General features: G+C 37.1%; 1 protein-coding gene across 1 annotated transcript in view; it reads left to right on the forward strand.

The window, feature by feature from the left end:
- Positions 1-15454, forward strand: part of LOC144969442 (carbonic anhydrase 2-like) — a 32159-nt gene extending 16705 nt beyond the window's left edge. The window contains exons 4-9 of the mRNA XM_078908552.1: positions 2289-2462; positions 4587-4735; positions 6422-6514; positions 7396-7462; positions 8550-8710; positions 14278-15454. Coding sequence (XP_078764678.1) covers positions 2289-2462; positions 4587-4735; positions 6422-6514; positions 7396-7462; positions 8550-8710; positions 14278-14478 — 845 coding nt within the window. The 3' untranslated portion in view covers positions 14479-15454. The remainder of the gene's footprint in view (positions 1-2288; positions 2463-4586; positions 4736-6421; positions 6515-7395; positions 7463-8549; positions 8711-14277) is intronic.
- The last annotated feature ends 554 nt before the right edge of the window (positions 15455-16008 follow it).

Consider the following 16008-nt stretch of genomic DNA (forward strand, 5'->3'; position numbering starts at 1 on the left):
CGTGGTATTAGCAGTGGTCATCTTCATAACGATCAGAACTCCAGCACTATATTGGAAACCATGCAAACGTTTCAAATTATTTTGCGAAATGCCAAACGATATAGCATTGCAATAATCTAATTGTTGTAGCAATAGGAACACGAATAAAAGGCTACATGAACTAGTGAGTACCAAATGATCCTGAAACCCTCCGTCAGTAAGAAGAACGAATGATGTAATATCACAGTAATATGTGTGTGTGTGTGTGTGTGTGTGTGTGTGCGCGCGCGCGCCCGCGCACTTGTATAAATGGGTGTATGTACAAAAATGTTTTAAATGATGTTTTTACTATTTTGTGCGCCTAGAGCTGTTTTGTCAACGGTATTGCGCTCTATACAAATAAACTTTATTATTATTATTATTATTATTATTATTATTATTATTATTATTATTATTATTATTTATTATTATTATTATTATTATTATTATTATTATTATTATTATCTACGCCCGAAATTGTCATTTCCAAATTCTTTTCAGTCTACTGTTACGCTGTAATTGTATAGATAGTTCGAAGAGGACGTCACTCAAGCCTTTGTTTTTGTATTTTGCCATGCCATCCGCGTTTGTGAGTGATACTCACTGAACTGTATTAACCCGACTATAAACGTTTATGGATACACACAGTTTTGTGTGTTGGTCCGTTATACTTCCGGATGGCAATGTTATGAGCCTCTTAGCCAAGCGCACACTATCCATATATTCTAGGTCCGGCCCTCTGGAAAGACTATTATACAGATTGTGGCGGAGTCATGCAGTCTCCCATAGATATCGATACCAAATTCTTTTCTGTCTACTGTTACGTTGTCTTTGTGTATATTCTAGGTCCGGCCCTCTGGAAAGACTATTATACAGATTGTGGCGGAGTCATGCAGTCTCCCATAGGTATCGATACCAAATTCTATTCAGTCTACTTTTACGTTGTCCTGTCATTGTGTGTATATTCTAGGTCCGGCCCTCTGGAAAGACTATTATACAGATTGTGGCGGAGTCATGCAGTCTCCCATAGATCATCATCATCATGTAGTTCCATATCTGAAGCAGACGTCGGAGGTCATCTTCCGCCAAGCTGATCTATCTCTTGCCAATTCTATTAAAGCAGCGCCAACCTTTCTCAGCTTCATCTGTCCAAGTTCTTATCCCTTTCAAATACGTTATTCTTTGTCTTCCTCTTATTCTTTTTCCATTCATCTTTCCAGTCAAGGCGAGTATTTCCAAACCAGGGTGGCGGATAATGTGTCCTAAAAATTCCATTTGGCGTTTGATGATTTTTGTTATCAGTGATCTTTTTCTGTTTGCCATTTCTAAAATTTCTTCATTTCTTTTCCTTTCCATCCATGACACCCTCATTCATTCTGTAAAACCACATTTCCACTGCCTCCAGTCTTTTAACCATGGTCTTGTTTATGGTCCAGCTCTCACAACCATATAGCAGCACAGACAGTACATAGCAATCCAGGACTTTGATTTTTGTTTTCATGCTAATATTCCTGTTTTTCATAATTGTATGCAGCTGGTTGAATGCATTCTTCGCCATACCTATTCTTTTCTTTATTTCACAATCTGATTTTCCATTGGATGTTACATTGAAGCCTAAATATTTGAAACATTCAACTTGTTGTATTGTTTGTCCTCTGCTTGTTATTACACAGGCTGGTGGGTTATTATTTTTAGATACCGTCATACATTCTGTTTTAGATATATTCAGTTCCAGTCCCATATTTTCACTACTCCTGACTACAACATCCAGTAATTCTTGTAGTTCATGTTCAGATTCTGCCAGTAGAACCGTATCATCTGCATACCTCAGATTTGTTACATTCTTTCCTCCAATACACACCCCCTTCTTATGTTCGATATCTCTTAATATCATTTCACTATAGAGGTTGAATAAATCTGGAGACAAACACACCCCTGCCTAACTCCTCTTCTAATAGGTGTAAAACTGCTTAGATATCAATACCAAATTCTTTTAGTCTACTGTTACGTTGTCTTTGTGTATATTCTAGGTCCGGCCCTCTGGAAAGACTATTATACAGATTGTGTGGAGTCATGCAGTCTCCCATAGATATCGATACCAAATTCTTTTCTGTCTACTGTTACGTTGTCATTGTTTATATATTCTAGGTCCGGCCCTCTGGAAAGACTATGATACAAATTGTGGCGGAGTCATGCAGTCCCCGCCCATAGATATCGATACCAAATTCTATTCAGTCTACTGTTACGTTGTCATCGTATATATATTCTAGGTCCGGCCCTCTGGAAAGACTATGATACAAATTGTGGCGGAGTCATGCAGTCTCCCATAAATATCGATACGGACCACGTCTTGTACGATCCCGACCTCGAGTACTTCAACCTATCCGATTACACCAAGAAAGATGGAGTCAAAATGGAGTTACACAACGTTGGAGGACACACGGGTATTTGTTTTTTTAAAATAAGCTTTATATAGCGCAATATCTACGAAGGTGAAGGGTGGCTGTTGTTAGACAGGCCCAGAAATTTAGCCTATTGGCTGTTGTCACCCAGTGTCATTTCTTACTTGGTGCAGACACCAGGTAACTTATCTCCCTTTACGACCTTTTTGGTGGGTTTCTTTACCTCTGAGATATTTAAAAAATAACTTGAGCTTTTATATAGCGCAATATCCACTAAATGTGCTCAAAGCGCTTTACAAGGGGTTCCTGGCCAACAGCAACATAATTTAACATGAAGGACGGGACATGACGCCTGTTAGGCGATATTACAATTTTTCGGGACAGAGACAACGCTGTTAACGGCCAGCCAGGTACTCATTTTACACCTGAGTACGGTGAGAGAATGTTAGTAAAGAGCCTTTTCCAAGGACTCAACTATGTGCCGAGCGAGGCTCGAACCCAGGACCTTCCGATCCGAAAGCGAGTGTCATACCACAAGACGACATAGCCTCACAATGTAGAGTGATGAAAGACATTTAAGAGAAAGATAGTAGTCATTGGTACGTGGCTATAGCTCAAGAAAGACATTCTCCGAAAAAGGACGGAACAAATTTCTCAGATTATTTTTATAGGGAATGAGATTAGCGGAAGAGTAGCGTCCCTTGATTGGACGTCACCGGTGGGGAAGTTATTAGTAAACAAACCAACTACAAGCCAAGCGCTCCAAATACAACATTTATTATTCATATTTCTGTCACAAAATGCATAACGTTGATTATGATATGCATTTTTGTACAGAAATATGAATAATAAATTTTTTATTTGGAGCCCTTGGCTTGTAGTTGGTTTGTTTACAAATAACTTCTCCACCGGTGACGTCCAATCAAGGGACGCTACTCTTCCGCTAATCTCATTCCCTATTGTGATAATCCTTTATTTTTAACCCCATAAATTCATCCATAATAGAACATTCTGGAACTTGCTGTTGTTTAAATCCCAAAAAGAGTAAACATCAGTAATGAATCTGAATAGTTTTTTTAGTAATCAACTGTTGAGGGTCGCTTCTTCATCTATAGAGTGGACGGACAATGAATTTGACTTATATTTCCACACTATAGGGAATGAGATTAGCGGGAGAGTAGCGTCCCTTGATAGGACGTCACCTTACAGAGAGAACGTCAATTTGGTTTTGAAGTGTCTCAAGCCTCTTTCACCGGAAGCGAGGACGAGAGACGCATGCGCACAACCAACATGACTTTCTCTCTCTAATAACTTTTCCGCCGGTGACGTCACATACTATGGGTGACGTCAAATCAAGGGACGCTACTCTTCCGCTAATCTCATTCCCTATTGATAATCAACTTCTTATATCTTTGGTGATTGAATTAAATTCAGCTCCGTAAATAGATTTCTCCACAGCGACAATTTGATAATGTGTAAGAATGAACCAAATAGATAAAATTGAGTTTAAAAACCAAAATGACCAGAGTTAAAGATTTGCTTTTAAAGTTTAGAGAATAAAATTCACTCTCCTCAAGAAAAGCATTTATCTTAACTCAAATGTGACCCTTCGCCTCAAAACGGTATTAAGTCGGGTTGGTTGGGATGTTAAAAATTGAATTCATAGCCAGAAATATCAGATTTGTGTTGAGTTTGTATGCTTTATTGAGGAGAATGGATACCATATTGAAGGGTGCTAATGCCAACAATTTATACTTTTTTTTACAAGTTTAACATCTAATTCGGCTTTTAGGCATATGGTTCATTCCGACATAATACCGTTTTAGACGATGGGTCACATATGTTATCAATTTGAATTTCAATTACCAACATTTTACAATATGGAATGAGATTAGCGGAAGAGTAGCGTCCTTTGATTGGACGTCACCTTACAGAGAGAACGTCAACATGATTTTGCGCATGCGTCTCTCTCGTCCTCGCTTTCAGTGAAGTGTCTCCGGAAGCGAGGACTAGAGACGCATGCGCACAACCAACATGACGTTCTCTCTCTAATAACTTTTCCGCCGGTGATGTCCAATCAAGGGACGCTACTCTTCTGCTAATCTCATTCCCTATACAATTTCAAGGCGACTGATCACATTCATTTTATTTTACACTCTCTGATAGCGGAAGTGAAGTTTAGTGGTGAGCCAATCTACTTGCGTAGTGGGAGTCTTCCTGACTTGTATCAAGTGGACCAGTTCCACTTCCACTGGGGTAAAATCAACACAAGAGGGTCCGAACATTCTGTGGACAAAACTCATTTCCCCATGGAGGTAAGCCGTAATCAGTGTTGAAAACATAATCATGTTTTGAGTTTAGAATTAACCAGTAGATTTTTCACCAATCAAAACATGGAATTTGTGACACACCTTCACACGTGCTAGGACAAACATAGTTGGTTGTTTATAAACAATAACGTGAACGAATTCGACCTCCATCTGATCGTTGTTATTGTTTTATATTGACAAATAGGTGACTAGTTATCACACGATTATCTTGATCATATTAAAAACGTTTACGTTTACACATAGTTTTCTGTGTTGAGTCTACTGATCAAACGGTAGAACAGTGAGTATTTTACTTAATACATACCATCGATAGTAAAACCTGTGTAGTTTGCTGTGTCTACCAATCACTGTCATTGTTTATATGATGACGATTGTCCGAGAGGCGTGGTTATCTATCTACCCGTTAATTGACAATCGATTGTTTTATTGCGTTTGAGTTTTATCTCATATTTTTCTTCTAATCCTGACCACCATCGTTGTCCACATCTCAATTAATTATCGATGATGATCATCGTCATTATCTTAACTATCGTCATTGTTATCATCATAAAATGAGGGTAGAGTTCGTCATCATCACTACCACCATCGTTGTGATTATCATCATCACTTGCACAACAACCATCATCATCATCATCATCATCATCATCATCATCATCATCATCATCATCATCATCATCGTCATCATGATCATCATCATCATCAAAAACAACGGCAACAGCATTAACAACAATAACAACAACAACAACAACAACAGCTACAACTACTACTGCTACTACTACTACTACTACTACTACTACTACTACTACTACTACTACTACTGCTACTACACTACTACTACTACTACTACTACTACACTACTACTACTACACTACTACTATCTACTACATACACTACTACTTACTACTACTATACTACTAACTACTATACATATACTACTACTACTACTACCACTACACTACTATACTACTACAATACTACTACTACTACTACTACTACTACTATACACTACTACACTACTACTACTATACTACTACTACTACTACTACTACTACTACTACTACTACTACTATACTACCACTATCTATCTATACACTACTACTACTAACTACTACTACTACTACTACTACTACTACTACTACTACTACTACATACTACTACACTACTACTAACTACTACTACTACTAACTACTACTACTACTACTACTACTCTCTATATACTACTACTACTACTACCTACTACTACTACTACTACTATACTACTACTACACTACTACTACTACTACTACCACTATTTTACTACACTACTACTACTACTACTATACTACTACTACTACTACATACTACTAACTACTACTACTACTACTACTCTACTAACTACTACTTACTACTACTACTACTACTACTACTACTACTACTACTACTACTACTATTACTACTACTACTACTACTACTACTACTACTACTACTCTACTACTACTACTATACTACTACTACTACTACTACTACTGCTACTACTACTACTACTACTACTACACTACTACTACTACTACTACTACTACTACTACTACTACTACACTACTACTACTACTACTACTACTACTACTACTACTACTACTACTACTACTACTACTACTACTACAATGCCAACAACAATATGATTGCCGTCTCCAGATGCACATCGTCCATCACCAAGTCCATCTCTCCAACATATCCTCGGCAATGTCACATCCATACGGATTGGCAGTTTTGGGATTTTTCTTCAAAGTAAGTGAAAAAGTGTGACCCAACGTCTCAAAACGGTATTATTTCGGGATAACCCAGATGCCAAAAAGTCAAATTAAAGTTAAACTGGACAAAATTATGAATTATTGGTATTCAGCAACCTGAAATATGATATTCATTCTTCTCAATAAAGTTTACAAACGCAACACAAGTCTGATATTTCTGGCTACAAATTTAATTTTCAGCATCTTAGTCATCCCGACTTAATACCGTTTTGAGGCGAGGGGTCACAAGTAAAAACATCTCAAACTGTTCAATATCCCTAGAAACAGAGAGGCTGCATTTTAAATAACGGGGCACTTTGTGACCATTCGTCACCAAATAGTACTACGTCAGGTCAAGCAAAATACTTAGAAATCAACTTTTATCTTAACTTATAAAATTTGAGAGAATTGTCCCATAAATCAGGAGAGGGATTTTTAACCCCGAACCCTTTTTAAAGAATAGATTCCAACACTCACATTTATATTTTTTTATTTGAGCTTTATATAGAGCAATATCCACTAAATGTGCTCAAAGCGCTTTACAAGGGGTCCCTGGTCAACAGCAACATTTAACATGTAGGACGGGACATGACGCCAGTTAGGCGATATCACAATTTTTCGGACAAAGACAACGCTGTTAACGCCCAGGTACTCATTTTACACCAGAGTACGGTGAGAGAATGTGAGTAAAGAGTCTTTTCCAAGACTCAACTATGCGCCTAGCGCGAGCTCGAACCCAGGACCTTCCGATCCGAAAGCGAGTGTCATACCACTAGACCAGATAGCCGCACATAACCGTATAGAAGGGTTGTTCATAAAGTTCCAAAATTGACTTATTCCAGTATAATCATAATAATAATTTGGTCTTAATTCTTTCAGGTAAGAGAACCCGCCAATCCGATGTTTGAACCTCTTCTCCGTCATTTCGACAAAATAGCCACGGCAGGTAAGATTGCTTTGAGTAACCAATCATATGTGACCCTTCGCCTCAAAAAGGTGTTAAGTAGTGTTGGTAAAGATGTTGAAAATTGAATTTGTAGTCAGAAATATCAGACTTGTGTTGAGTTTATACGATTTATTGAGGAGAATGCCAACGATATTTTAGGGTGCTAATGCCAACAATTCATACTTTTGACGAGTTTAACATAAAATTCGGCTTTTAAGCATCTGGTTCGTTCCGACATAATACCGTTTTGAGACGATGGGTCACATATGAGGTTTTGGTTTGTCTGTATGCTCCAAAAGTAAGAATTGGATTCAATAGTCTGATGTCACGTCGCCCAGCAACGGCGGCCATCGTGGTTCTAAACAAAGAAAATATGTACCTTTTATTATTCATGCTGGCGAGAACTTTTCATATGTCTTGTGATCAGAATGTGTAAAATTCAAAACATGATCAGATTTATAATGGGTATTTTTTTTCCTCTGGATACACTTTTATGCTCGTCGGAGAAATGTTTCATAAGGGCGCCCGCCATTGTTCCGATAGTTTAGAGCCAGTTACTAAGTTACCATGCGTCATTACGAGGGAAGTGACGTTACGACTGTTGAAGCGTATTTATTTAATCTTTTTCTATGCCCATTGACGAAATTGTGACTCTAGCCAGGAACAGACGTGCTTGGTCCCCCCAACATGTGAATTCCCTGTGACCGTGACGCTTTTATGCTGATGTAGCATAGCACCTTATAGGGAATGAGATTAGCGGAAGAGTAGCGTCCCTTGATTGGACGTCACCGGTGGAGAAGTTCTTTGTAAACAAACCAACTACAAGCCAAGCGCTCCAAATTAAAAAAAAATATTATTCATATTTCTGTACAAAAATGCATAACGTTGATTATGATATGCATTTTTGTACAGAATATGAATAATAAATGTTGTATTTGGAACGCTTCCAAATATAATAACTTCTCCACCGGTGACGTCCAATCAAGGGACGCTACTCTTCCGCTAATCGCATTCCCTATAGTAGGTGCCGTACTAATGTACAATGCAACTCATTCATACAATATTTTCTCTAAACTAAATCTTCTAGACAGCCACGTCGATATACCGACATTCAGTCTGTCCGACTTGGTGGGCAATCTGGAACGCATGGATTACTTCCGGTACATGGGAAGTCTGACCACGCCCCCTTGCTACGAGTCTGTCATCTGGTCGTTGGCGTCGGAACCCATCGAAATCTCAATCGATCAGGTAACAAAATATGTGTCATGTTAAACACAGAGTTGCTACACGTAGGTATTTTACCCTACGGTAGGGTAAAATGCCAAGTCGTAGGTTGTAGGGTAACCCTACGGGTAAAATCGCCTCAATGTCTCAATTGTTTCTATGTTATATATTTGTGTTGAGAATATTGGCTATTAAGCTTAACTGCTGGTCAGGTATCTTTGCGATGGTTGTGTGTTGAAACCGCGGTCTCCAGTAGTCGGTGAGAGAGAGAGAGAGCTCTAGAAATGAATGACTTGAGTTCGATACGAATATTTTTGGGTTCGTGGATAGCTCATACGGTAGAGTCACGCTCTCACCGGCCAGGCGGAGTTGTCGTACCAATAAGGTCGCAGGTTCAAACCCCATAACCGCCGCGAAAAAAAAATGTTATTCTCTATTGTCTTCTGGCACTTTTCTACTCATTTCATCTCTTGTTGTTAAAAACGTAGAGTTTTATAGGGTTTTGCATTTTGTCCAAACGATATTTTCGTGCAAATATAACAAATTACTGAGGAAAAGAATACAATAAAAAATAAAAATGACCATACTCCTAGCCTACATGAATAACGTTTGTTTTACAATTTGGAATATTTTATAGAAAAAAAACCTGGCATCTAATTTACTCTTCTTCCGCTTTGACCGCCAAAAATAGATCCAAGAATTTGAAGAAGTTTCAGTTTCAGTAAATCTACGTTCTCTCTCTGGTTTCAAGTTTCCGTAAGACAATGAAAGAGTGATTGAGTGATATCCACCCTTTGTGTGTTTTCTTGTGTTTAATTTAGACACATAATTTTAATCTGGGATCTGGTGTTGTGCTTGAATAATTAAGTTGTAGCCCGTATTAAATATTGATCTAGAATACATTTTATTTTATAAGAATATAGGGAATGAGATTAGCGGAAGAGTAGCGTCCCTTGATTGAACGTCACCCATAGTCTGTGACGTCACCGGCGGAAAAGTTATTAGAGAGAGAACGTCATGTTGGTTGTTCGCATGCGTCTCTCGTCCTCGCTTCCGCGCAAACCAGCATGACGTTCTCTCTCTAATAACTTTTCCGCCGGTGACGTCACAGACTATGGGTGACGTCCAATCAAGGGACGCTACTCTTCCGCTAATCTCATTCCCTATATACGGTGTGATTTATGAAGATGCCTAAAGTGAAAGAAAAAATGTTTAGAGTGCAACACTACAGAAAAGAAATGTAAAATCGTTACTCATTCTAATTTATTTTTAGCGTTGGGTAAAGTAGGGTAAAAAAAAGTTGGCGGTAGGGTAGAAACGGTAAGCCAGCGTGGCAACACTGGTTAAACACTATACCTCGTTCTTCTAAAAAAGTTTCGTCTTTTAGATTTTTTGGAAAGTTGAGTCCTCTGGAAGTCTAAGTTTACGGCCTTTTAACTCCACTTGATTATGAATTATATTATGTTAAAAAGACTTGATAAATACGAACGATTAAATACCCTATAGGGAATGAGATTAGCGGAAGAGTAGCGTCCCTTGATTGAACGTCACCCATAGTCTGTGACGTCACCGGCGGAAAAGTTATTAGAGAGAGAACGTCATGTTGGTTGTTCGCATGCGTCTCTCGTCAGGACGAGAGACGCATGCGCACAACCAACATGACGTTCTCTCTCTAATAAATTTTCCGCCGGTGACGTCACAGACTATGGGTGACGTTCAATCAAGGGACACTACTCTTCCGCTAATCTCATTCCCTATACTCACCGATTACCCATGTGGCTATGCAGTCTTTCGGATCGGAACGTCTTGGGTTCGATCGAGCTTCGTTCTATTTTATTAGTGTTATGTCGAAATGAAATAAAGAAATTAAATTTAGTTTGAAGTCAAAATTATCAGAATAAAGTAATTTTACTATTTTCTAAATTTTAAGAAATAACTCCCAATCAAAGGTATTTATTTTAAGCCACAATTTATGATTTTAGCCTAAAATTCAGTTTTAAGCATTTTGCGTTTACCCCGACATAATATCGTTTTGAGACGATTGGTTACATTCGATTTCATTATTGTCAAATCACATGTTGTATGACGTGGCCAAGTAATTTAATCACACAAGGACCATAGGAATCCTGGCGAAATCGCTTTTAATGTTTTTCTTTATAGACACTAATAAAATCGCATTTTATGAATTTAAGTCATCCTATTTTTCAGCTTTTACTTATGACTTATTTTTAGACATCAGTAGAAAAATTAATAGTCCCTCAGTTAAGTCCTTATCAAAATAGCGCATGGTTTATAATAGAAAAAATATTAATTTTAAGGAGGTCTTTTTTTTATTATCAGAATCAGAGGTAGCAAATACTAGGGGCGATAAAATTAGATATTTAATTTAATGATGTAATTCGCCTATATAAAAATACCTTAATTCAAAGAACTGTGGTAAGTCTCAATTGTTTGAGATAAAAAATTCTAATCCTATTAATTAATTTAAGAATGTCATTGATAGGGAGCTTATAAACATATCCTTTGAATACGATAAATAGTGTACCATGATGATAAATAGTGTGCCATGATGATAAATAGTGTGCCATGATGATAAATAGTGTACCATGATGATAAATAAATAGTGTACCATGATGATAAATAGGGTACCATGATGATAAATAGTGTACCATGATGATAAATAGTGTGCCATGATGATAAATAGTGTATCATGATGATAAATAGTGTACCATGTTGATAAATAGTGTACCATGATGATAGATAGTGTACCATGATGATAAATAGTGTACCATGATGATAAATAGTGTACCATGATGATAAATAGTGTATCATGATGATAAATAGTGTACCATGATGATAAATAGTTTACCATGATGATAAATAGTGTGCCATGATGATAAATAGTGTGCCATGATGATAAATAGTGTACCATGATGATAAATAGTGTGCCATGATGATAAATAGTGTACCATGATGATAAATAGTTTACCATGATGATAAATAGTGTGCCATGATGATAAATAGTGTACCATGATGATAAATAGTGTACCATGATGATAAATAGTGTACCATGATGATAAATAGTGTACTATGATGATAAATAGTGTCCATGATGATAAATTGTGTACCATGATGATAAATAGTGTGCCATGATGATAAATAGTGTGCCATGATGATAAATAGTGTACCATGATGATAAATAGTGTGCCATGATGATAAATAGTGTGCCATGATGATAAATAGTGTACTATGACATTGGATATTATTTGCATTTTGTTTATTAATTAATTGAAAGCCTTTAATGAACAAAAACAAAACTAACACGTCAAACTGATGCTGAGAGGAAAAAATTGAACTGCTTAAATGTATACATTTATAAGGGGTAGTGTGGCTCAGCGGTACGGTCTTTGCTTCATACCCGAATGGTACCGAGTTCGATCTCCGCCGCTGCGCTGTGTGGCCTTGAGAAAGTCACATCGCCCAATCTCAATTTGCGGCGCTGCACTGTGGCTGGCGCCTGGATTATTTCAGTCCTTGTATGGAATAGACCTTGTATAAAAATTTCCCCCATTGGATAAATAAAGGGAATTTTATATTATTGTGTGTATGTCTGTGTGTGTGTGTGTGCGTGTGTTGTGTGTGTGTGTGTTTGTCACTGTTATTTAACAATTTGAAAAATGTTAAATTTACAATGAGTGCTGGTTATATGACTGTTGGTCAATTTGTCTCTTATCAACATTATGTAGGATGAAGGGGTCTTTGACCGTCTTCTTTGACATCAGAGCTTCTACCGAAACCAGGATGTGCAGTAGACGGTTTATTTCCAAAAGCTAAGAGGGGGAGGGGCGAAGTGGCCGAGTGGTTAAGGCATTACACTGTGATCCGGATGACTCGGGTTCGAGCCCCGCTTCAGGCACTTTCGGTTTTTTTTCCTTGAGCAAGATTATTCAACCCCAATTTGCTCACTGTGACAACACGGGTGATTCCTGTTGGCATCAGACATCTTGTTTGATGAGTTATCTATATTCCTTCGTGGAATGCCTAGGCGACGATATCTTATGATGTCGGGGCGCAAAAGGCATCATTAATTAATTAAGAGCCATAACATTGACTTTTAATGCGGCCATTAACAAACAGGCTAAATCATTTTGATAAGCTATAGATAGTATGTTCTTGGCTAAGAAGTTCATAACATTGCCATCCGGAAGTATAACGGACCAACACACAAAACTGTGTGTAACCTTGAAGGTTTATAGTCTGGTTAATACAGTTTAGTGAGAATTACTCATAAACGCGGATGGCAAAAAACCAATAACAAAAACATGAGTGACGTCATCTTCGAACCATCTATAGATAGTTCGAAGATGACGTCACTCAGGTCTTTGTTATTGTTTTTTGCCATCCGCGTTTATGAGTAATGTTCACTGAACTGTGTTAACCCGACTATAAACGTTCATGGATACACACAGTTTTGTGTGTTGGTCCGTTATACTTCCGGATGGCAATGCTATGAGCTTCTTAGCCAAGCGCATACTCTCTATAGGGAAAATGCTGGATTTCCAGCTGTGTGACTGAGTAGACAACTAATTAGATGTCAGAATGATTGAATGGAATGGAAGGCTTGCGATAAAATGAAATTGATAGAATGGCGTAAGTCAAATTAAAATAGATGTCAAAATAGATTGATGTAGTAGACCTCCAATTATGTCGAATTAATGGGATGGTAGACTTCATATTGAAAGACTTAATGACTTAGAGCGACATTTGTCTTCTTATCGAGCGCCCTACAGTTGTCGAGACCATCAACTATATATATATAATAAAATATAAATTGTCACTCACATTATATGGCCGAGACGATCGTTTCTGTGGCTTTCTTCCACATCCTCAGTCGGCATAATGTCCGAAGAAAAAATTTGTATTTCATTTGAGGTGCTTGTCCTTGCTTTATATATATATATATATATATATATATATATATATATATATATATTTGTTTGTGTGTGTGTGTGTGTGGGTTAGAAGAGAAAACTCAACTCTGTCAATTCTGGATTCATCGTTGCGTCCTGTCAACGATATTGACAAAACAAACAAGTAGAGGAAAAGGCTCTTATCTAATTCACATAAACTCATATTATAATGCAGTACCTTGAAGTGTTGATCTCCTCGAAAAAAAATGTATAGCCTTACAGAACTCATGTCTTGTCCTTTATATTAATTGTTTGTTTGTTGGGGACATCTTGTAAAGCGCTTTAACTCTCTCCTCACCAGCCATTTTCCGGATTTTTCCCAAAACTTCACACCCAACCTATACATAAATAGATTTACTTCACTCAAACACAAAAGCTGTTAGTTCTTGCTATAACATATTTTTCTACTAAACGACTCTTCAACACAGTGTTAATATACTTTAACTATAGCAAACATTTTTGTTCAAATATTATTATGTACAAAAGAAATTAGAATGAGAACATTGTTGGCTTCATCGTAACGAATGTGACGATTTTCCAATGGGTTAAACATCTTCAGTGAATATTGCGCTATATAGAAGTAAAGCTCAATAACACGTTATCGTCTGTCTTCCATTCCAGATGAACAAGTTTCGTCAACTGCAAACCAAGAAGGCAAAGGTTCTCGTAGACGACTACCGCCCAATCCAAGAACGACATTCGAGAACTGTGACAACCACGGCCACGGCCTATTCCGGCAGTGGAACACCGACTTTGTCGTTAGTATCCATCACAATGGCCGCCATTTTCTCCATGACAACGTACCTTTTGTCCGTTTTATAAAATGTGATGTGACCCAACGTCTCAAAACGGTATTATGTCGGGATAACCCAGATTCTAAAAAAGTCAAATTAAAGTCAAACTGGACAAAATTATGGATTATTGGTATTCAGCAACCTGAAATATGATATTTATTCTTCTCAATAAAGTTTACAAACTCAACACAAGTCTGATATTTCTGGCTACAAATTTAATTTTCAGCATCTTAGTCATCCCGACTTAATACCGTTTTGAGGCGAGGGGTCACAAATTGCCCTCTGGGTAAAAATAACGTTTGGTTTACCCTTGCAGTAGAGTTCATTATTAGTGTGCACTGGTGAATGTCGTAAAATTGAGTGACACCTTTTTTTTCTGAAAATTTTCTTGGTATTTGAATTTGTGACCCACCGTCTCAAAAACGGTATTATGTCGGAACGAACCAGATGCTTAAAAGCCGAATTTAATGTTAAACTGGTCAAAAGTATAAATTGTTGGCATTAGCACCCTAAAATGTTATGGTATCCATTCTCCTCAATAAAACATACAAACTCAACACAAGTCCGATATTTCTGGCTATAAATTCAATTTTCAACGTCTTAACCATCCCGACTTAATATCGTTTTGATGCGAAGTGTCACATTTGCGATTTGACCCTTGACATAGCTAAATAAAAAGTTAGTCGGACAGAAATGTTGTATGACACTGGCCAAGAAGGTTTTTTTTCAAAATTATTATTAAATAAGGAATCATTCGATTTTACATCATTTAATTTAACACACACAGATCATGAGCATGTCAGATCGTTTTAACCTTACATTACTTTTACAACAATGGACAAATCAACTGTTAATACATACGACTTACGACTTAAGGCCTTTCGCTTCCTAATCATCCGATCGGGACGCCTCGCTGCCTCTCTTATCATCTGTTCTGTGTCATTTCCTTCAACAGTTCATGGTCTTTTGCTGTGGATGCAAAGTTCATAAGGTCTTCCTTTGATTTTAATTCTTTAATACATTCATAAATATATATATATATATATATATATATATATATATATATATATATATATATATATATATATATGTATATATATATATATGTATGATGATGATGATGATGATGATGATGATGATGATGATGATGATGATGATGATGATGACGATGATGATGATAAAAAGCATCTATAAAACATTCTGATATTTACAATCCCACGATGATAATCTTGATAGTTTGTATTGTCGGCTCTGCCGTGTCTCAAACAAATAATATATTTATTCCTTTGTATAACATTATGAAAGTCTGTGTTTACCATCCATTTAAAATGCATTGTCCTTGTTATCGATGTGGCATTTATCAGTGAGAAAATGTGACCCGCGGTCTCAAAACGGTATTATGTCGGAACGAACCAGATGCTTAAAAGCCGAATTTAATGATAAACTGGTCAAAAGTATAAATTGTTGACATTAGCACCCTAAAATTATATGGTATCCATTCTCCTCAATAAAACATACAAACTGAACACAAGACTGATATTTCTGTCTATAAATTCAA

Source organism: Berghia stephanieae, chromosome 3 (genome assembly GCF_034508935.2).
Source record: "Berghia stephanieae isolate SIO BIC M18660-M18661 chromosome 3, UCSD_Bste_1.3, whole genome shotgun sequence".
NCBI classification, from domain to species: Eukaryota; Metazoa; Mollusca; class Gastropoda; order Nudibranchia; family Aeolidiidae; genus Berghia; species Berghia stephanieae.